Raw genomic sequence first — 7,418 nt, 5'->3', positions numbered from 1 at the left:
CTTGACATGACCGCCGTGGATGAAAGTAATCTGGTTCGTTTGTGAATGAGACACTATCATTTCTGGTAAACTCCGAAAGTCTCCCAAAATTACTCGTATTCGCTGGGTTCACTGCATATGACGAATTATTTTTGTCATCAGCCGCCTCCGCCCCATAACTCCTTTTCCGCTCCAATCCATCATACTATTCCCTCCTTTCTTGCTCCTCTTGTCATGAGTCGAATAGAGGTTTGTTCAATGCAATTCACATTTTCTCGCATTTGCACTCCTCATGCCCACATGTCGGGACGGTGGGCGTTGGCAGTCTTCTCTGTCCTTTGTTTCTTGCTCTGCCTACAACAGCACGAACGCAAGCTGTTTTGTTGTGCTTGCTTTTATCTGGCAAATGGTGAAGTGTTTCTGTGCTATTTTAGTGTGTTTTTCTTTTTATGTCGTAAAAACCAGCCCAAGGTCTTTTCCTAATGCAAAGAGCACGGGTCCCTCCGTTGTTTACATGGTGACTGAAGAATGCCTGTGGTTTCCTGTGCGATAAATGAGGTCATATATGAATTATGCCTGCAGGATTTGTTGCTTGTAATCGGTCTTCCAAAATATACCTTATTTTAATAAACGATATCAACTTTTGGCTGGAAGGCCATATCGAGGGACAGATAGACAGGCTTAAATATTCGCTTTTAGGCAGCTCCAAAAGAGACCGTCATCATTAGACACCAACTGCACTCAAGATGTCGACATCTTAAATACCTCATTTCCAAATAAACTGCCTAAAAAGACTGCTAGATACAGAATATGAAAGCTGAAATGCATGTGCACCGCACAAATGAGAATAAAAATAGCTGATTTTGAGACCAAAATCAAGAAGAGTGCGGACTCTGCAACCTGGCTGAAGTGGGCTTGCAGCCGGCCGGCCGGAGCAAACCTGCGTACGATGCATCGCACTCCCTGCATCCCCAGGAGAAGCTCACCCAGTGGAGCTCGACTGGTTCTCCTGGCTGGCCGGAGGAACAGGCAAGCGGCCGGCTGCAGTGTCACTTCCGCTTCATGGCTGTGTGCACGATCCGCCGACAGGCGCAGCATTGTCTGCGACTAGCTAGTTTAGACGTTTCTAGTTATTACCAATGCATTTTGCAATGTTTCCAGTCGTGTGCCACTTGTTTTGGAGGTACGTACCGTTTGTTAAAAGTAAATTTGGCCGAGGTGAAAGAGTCCAGTTGGCGTTTAAAGCTTCGCTGTTGGTGCACTGCCACCGTGTTTCCCACTAAGGACTCAGTGTTTCGCCTCCTTCCCTGATGCAGGCTCCTCCTCTTCTCCCTCCTTGGGAGATGGCCACAGGCAGCAGCAGGGCCCTCCCCCGGGTCGTCAGCTGCTGTGCTGCCAGCAGTGCAGCTATGTAACATCGTACCAAAGCCAGCTGAAGAGGCACCAGTGCATCCACACTGGCGAACGCCCCCACCAGTGCAGCCACTGCAGCAAGGCCTTCGTGCAGAAAAGCAACCTGGACATCCACCTCCGCGTCCACACAGGTGACCGTCCCTACCAGTGCCACCTGTGCCCCATGGGTTTCGCCCACAAGACCAACCTTGTTAGACATGGGCTCACCCACACGGGCGAAAGGCGCTTCCGCTGCCGCTTCTGCGCCAAGCTCTTCCAATACCGCCGCCAGCTGAAGATGCACGAGCAGAAGATGCACAGTGACTCCAAGCTAGTGTGATTCTGGGTTTTCCTGTGACAGACAGTAGCATCTTCTGTTGGTCTCAAGCAACCGTCTCCAGTGCCCATTTAAAGATGCACCACAGCTTCGCAAACTGACATAAGGAAAAGACACGCCCCCATTGAAATGGGCAGTTACAATGTGTCGCCATTGATACGCATACGATTGATACACACTGTGCGTTTGTCTCGTGTAATTTGTCTGTGACCCAGCCTTCTATCGGAAACAAGTTTTGATGTCCAGGGTGTGAACCTTGTACAGGTAATATTAACGTGCATCGACGAACACTCAGTGTGACAAAACATGAGAGGCGTAAATTGATGCCTAATTCGTGTTAGGTTCCATCATTTTCCCAATCTATTGAAGGAACAAGCACAAACATGAATGAGAAAAGAAGGAAATGTCAATATTGTCCATCTTTAAATGTGACACTGGTATTATCTGTTGGGATAGTCATGCACCCCCTCTCCCCACACCTAATTAGGTATTGCCTGGTTCCATTTCTTTCGTATACTCACTTAATGGTAAAGAAAACCTTAGCAGGCAGTTGGATCAGCGTTCATCTATTTCTTCCCTTCCTGAATGTTTTTTTTTAACCATAAATATATTTGTGCAATGAATTATTCAAGATCCTCAGTTCCCATTCGTTTCACTCTTCGCCTACAAAAGACACAGGGATCCTTCAAATGGGGGATTGGGAGGAAACAACTGTTATCAGCAATGATGAAAATGTATTTTGGAGACAGTTCCTGCTATTTCATAGCTGAAAAAATGTAGAGGCAAAATGGCTCCTGGTACCTTTCTTATAAAAACAGTGCCATTGTCCTGCTTTTATCCTCCCCTATTTCAAAGATCCCTTGTCTTCCATTTCCACCTTCATAGCTTCATGCTATGCAACCATTTGCATCACAAATGCAATGGCGTAACTGTATACACTTACTGTATATACTGTATACAATAAGTTGGTTCTGTATACAGTATACACTTCTCTGAAAATATTGTACAGTGTATTTCTTGCCCACACAAGGGTACGAAATACCATCTGAATATGCCAGGTTGTGTGTGGTGACTTCATGTGGATGTACCCTTCGGTTGTGACTGTGGCTCGAATATCTTCGGTCATGACAGCAGGGTGACTTTTCTACTGCTTTTGGTGTTTCTGGGAAAAAAAGGAGGATGCACGAAAGGTAGCAAAGCTGTACGCAATTACGACGGTTTAAGTACATAATTGGAGCAGATTTGCTTCTTTGCTGCCGCAAGACCTTTTTTGCTATAAGTGTGAGCTTTCTTCAGTTTTTTGGAAGTGATAATCATTAGACATTACCTTGGAGGGGCATACACTGTGACGTGTCTTCCTCGTTCCGAGCAGGTGTTGGCCATGATTACGGTGAATGCTGGAGTTTCCTTTTTCTTTTTTTTTGCCAGTCACCCTAAGTGGGTGTGCTTGGCTTTAGAAACATGAGCCAGGGACGCTGCACAGTGGCTGCGAGGCACACACACACGAACGCTCCAAATTTTTATGGTTTTAACAGTGAAGATGTTGAGCAAATTGTTTACGTATGGTGTCCGCTGTTAAAAATACAAAGAAAGGGCGAGTGCATTTTTGTCAAGCCATGCAATACCCACTTAGGGAGATTAGCCAACACTGGCCACAAAAAAACTCTAGTGTTCGCCTTATCGAGGCAACACTTGCTTGGAACAAGACGCGTCATATCATATGCCCCTTGCTCGTGTCCTTGTGTCATTGTGCGCATGCATCGTGTACCGTAGAAGAGCCGCGACTTGAATGTTGAAGCTGCTGTAGGTGATCATTGACTCCACATGGTCCGGCCGTCGATGGTTTCCACGGCCGAGGAAGAGGCTGCGCTTCGAGAGGCTCGGCAATCAAAGCATCTGCTGCGATAAGTCACGCTTGCAGAGTGGTGTACGAAAACGTCAACCAAAACAAGCTCACTGTCACCCTGCTCAACATAAGGTCATTGGAATGTCACATGGCCGATGTCAACCACGACACCACAACGATACTAAAACACAACTTTGTGTCCATCAATGAACACCTGTGACTGCCCTGCGACCACTACAATTTTGGTATATCTCTTAAGTGGGTATCCTTGGATTGATCAATGTGTGCTGGGCACGATGGGTGGTCGTCACAAAACATGCACACACGAGTGCTCGGCATTTTCTTTATTTTTAACTGCCGAGCGGTCGCAGTGATACGTGCCCACATGCACACTCTGCATTTTCTTGGTATTTTTAACTGCGGACAGAAAAAATTACAATGGCTAAACAGCTTAGCTCTTAAAGAACGGTTGATCTGTTTCTTTTAATGTCTAAGATACTCTGGCTAAGGTTGTAAACTTCTGCCTCTATAATCAAGCCACAATTACCATCACAGTCAAAGAATATTGGTTTACTTGATTTTTGCCCGTATGTTTTCCTTTGTGTCTGTTTTTGCATTTATTACTTGTTCTAACAGGCAGCTTTGAGTGGTAGCAGACAAGAGAACCACATCCGTGATAACTTAAAGCAACCATATGCTTTCAGTTGAGCCGTGCACAGGATGGTGAAAGCTTTTTTCTTTTCTGCATCATCTGAGGCTGTCGGATAACCTGAAAACTGTGCATGTTTTCTACTCCGAAATTGGTGAACACTGCTGAGGTGCTGAGCTTAGTGCTAGTGGTAGGGGAGAGAGCTTTATCTCAGTCAAACCACACACTTGCTTTTTAATTTTTTAACTCGTGTTTCTTTTGTGTGGTGTATTTTGAGGGGCTGTTCATATAAGAAAGCTGGTCATAGAGGCTGAGGCAGGTACAGCCACAATTAGGTCACAAGCGCTTGCTTTGAAGGGGCCGTTTAACACGGTATTTGAATTGAGTGTCTGCATTTTAGGACGCCATTGGTGTGGCCATAAAGCCTGCCGAATTTTTAGAATTTTTGGGTAGGCACGAACTTTGCACCTTTCAGCACATGTAAGGACATTTTCAAAGTGAAGGTTCATGTGGCCTAGGCAAAATGTACGCAGAAAACCCCTCCGGCAAAGCTCTACAAACATGCGGAAAGAAACAAGTTGGAAAGGCAATAGTAGCGTGCCGTGGGGCGAGCAGCATCAGAGTGGTAATAATAAAGACTGGCTACACATTACTTCAAAATGGGAAGGTCAAGTTTCATATGTACTTGTAAGGAGCAATCAGTCATTTGTGCAGGGATGGGAATGAAATAAAATACCACAACCATGCAACGTATCATGAAAAAACAATGTTATTGAACCATAAGCATAGGCGTGCGCAGAGTTCTTGATTAGGGGGGGCAAAGTCTGAGCGCTGCCCCCCCCCACATCAACTCCCGACCTCTTCCCACCGAAGGCCTAGCGGTCCGAACGCAGTGCAAAGAGGGATGTTCGTAAAATTATTTCAATGCGATGGAATTGCAACACACAAAATATTTCTCTGCAGAAATTTTTACTTTCATGTGTTACATCGGCAAGGTATGGGGCAAATTTGGCGCCCCCCTTCAGATGATTAGGGGGGGGGGCGGCCGCCCTCCCTGCCCCCCTTGTATGCGCGCCTATGACCATAAGGAGTAACATTTGAGTAAATACTGGCCGCACGTCTAGACTTTGCTGGTTCACAATCTGTAGATACTGCATGCAGGCTTTGTACAGGTACAGTATAGCCCACTTATAGCGAACCCGGTTTTAACGAAATAGCGGCTATAACGAACAAATCTTCGTTTCCCGTTACCATTGGTATACATTGATTTTCTGTCCAGATATAGCGAAAAGCGGATATAACGAAGTGATTTCGGTTTCCCGTTGTGTTCGTTATAAGCGGGCTCGCCTGTAATTGAAAACCTTGGAAACTTGAATTTAGAAGTGTCATTTCCAAGGCCTTCGAATTCATTTCTTTCATCTGCAGAATGGGAGTTTGAGAAATGTGACGGTTGCATCGTCCTCATTGATGAGTCCGCTAGTGATTACTTACATTGAAGCAAACAGATACAGTCGAACACGGATATATCGAACACGGGTATATCGAATTATTGTCTATATCGAACTCATAAATTATCCCCTTGAAAATTCTGTGCAAAAGTATAGGAATTCGTACGCTTATATCTAACCGTATTTTTCCCGACATTGGGTATATCGAACGCCGCGCGAGCTGGAAGGTGCTCTTCGGCGGTCGCTGCACCCCCGATTGAGGTTGAGGAGGATGTGGAGGAATGCGCGGGCATGGCGAAGACTGGCTCGTGGAACTAATCCCCCCTACCGGAACGAATTTGCGCTTGCCCAGTCCGGCCCCGCTACCGGCTGCCGTAGGGTTAGCGGACGGAGCCCGGTATGCTAAATCACTCTAAGCACACAAGCCCGAACGCTCGGAAAATGTGACAGTGCGAGGTAGGGATGCCTCGACTGCGCACGTCCCCTTTTTTTTCGGCTGCGTACGTTCCCCGGCTTGCCGAAAAAGGGTTTTCCTCTCTCTCTGGGTCTGTCTTCCCCCTATGTCGTCTCGGGAAAGGGAAGAGGGAACGAAGGCGCTGGCGGCCTCCTCCTCCTTTTGCATTTTGCTGCTGTTGCTGCTGTTTGGCGAGTTGTCCCGCACCTTTCGGAGATCACTGTTTCTCTCGGAGATGATCATCGCGAGCGCTTTGTTGGAGTACGTTCAGAGAGCCTTGGAATTGTTACCTTCAAAGTTCTTGTGGTACGTGCGCGCTGTTCTTTTGCGTGCGTGTTGTGCATGGTGTGCGAAGGAGCGGCGTACTGCTGGAATTCTCTAGTTGTGCATCCTCGAGAAGATCGAGACCAGCGTCTTTAATTTCATTTCGAGGACGAAGAAGCAGGCCAAGATCAGCGATTTTTTTTTCGCGGAAATAAAGCGTCCTGTTGCGTCGTGAGTGCGGAATTAGTTGTCATTCTTGAATGCGACGATCGGTAAGTGATTGTCCGCCATAGGTGAGGTCTCAGAGCCCATATTTTTTTATATCGAATTTTTCATATATCGAACTATTTCGCGATCCCCTTGGAGTTCGATATATCCGTGTTCGACTGTATTCAAAAATGTGTAATCTCAGAAAAAGGGCAGTTTGCAGGAGCAAGGCAATAGAAAAGACATTGTTGAGAAGGAGATTGGCAACATGAGAAAAAAAAAATCATGCACCCATTCACCTAGTGATGGCAATGGTTGAGCGCGAAGCTTTCTCGTGATGGATTCTTTGTTTGGCAAATCCCACACTGCGAGTATGCACTATTCTGGAGCTATGCAGTACTTTTCTGAAATACCCTCAGTAACTCGTGTGTGCACTCCGTAGGCCTAACATTTGTGTTTATGGTGCATGGCCCGAATCGGTAATTGGTGCGTGGCATTCAGTTCGCAATTTTTTGAGTGGTTGCTTGTTTGAGGTGTTAAAGCCGAAGATGTGAAATTAGGCCTTATGTCCTAAACCTCCTAATGGGAAGTTAGGCCTAACGTCTTGTGGTTAACAGCTTTACGGCACGCAGCGAAATTCCAGTCTCATGACGGATTCTTTGGTTTTCAGTCTTGAGTTTTCTGAACCGCTTCAGCCATGTTGAAATCGAGCAATCGGTATACCTCGGCTTCACAACGCAAGGGATCCAGATTTGATTTCGGCCACGGGAAGCGTCTTTTTCTTTCTCTTCACCCACGATCATTCATCATCACCATCGACGAAAGTTGTCTTTTTGCAGGGC

General features: G+C 46.3%; 1 protein-coding gene across 1 annotated transcript; it reads left to right on the top strand.

Moving 5' to 3' along the window:
• The first annotated feature begins 279 nt into the window (after positions 1–279).
• LOC144146336 (uncharacterized) lies at positions 280–2,318 on the top strand. Its single transcript, XM_077678292.1, has 2 exons — positions 280–290; positions 1,264–2,318. Exons 1-2 carry the CDS (start codon positions 280–282, stop codon positions 1,709–1,711), a joined length of 459 nt encoding a protein of 152 aa, XP_077534418.1. The 3' UTR covers positions 1,712–2,318.
• The last annotated feature ends 5,100 nt before the right edge of the window (positions 2,319–7,418 follow it).

Source organism: Haemaphysalis longicornis, unplaced genomic scaffold, assembly GCF_048455015.1.
Source record: "Haemaphysalis longicornis isolate Haplotype H1 unplaced genomic scaffold, Haemaphysalis longicornis Haplotype H1 scaffold_7, whole genome shotgun sequence".
Lineage (NCBI taxonomy): Eukaryota > Metazoa > Arthropoda > Arachnida > Ixodida > Ixodidae > Haemaphysalis > Haemaphysalis longicornis.
The sequence above is the reverse complement of the archived record's forward strand: the minus strand, read 5'-3'. Positions and strand labels throughout refer to the sequence as shown.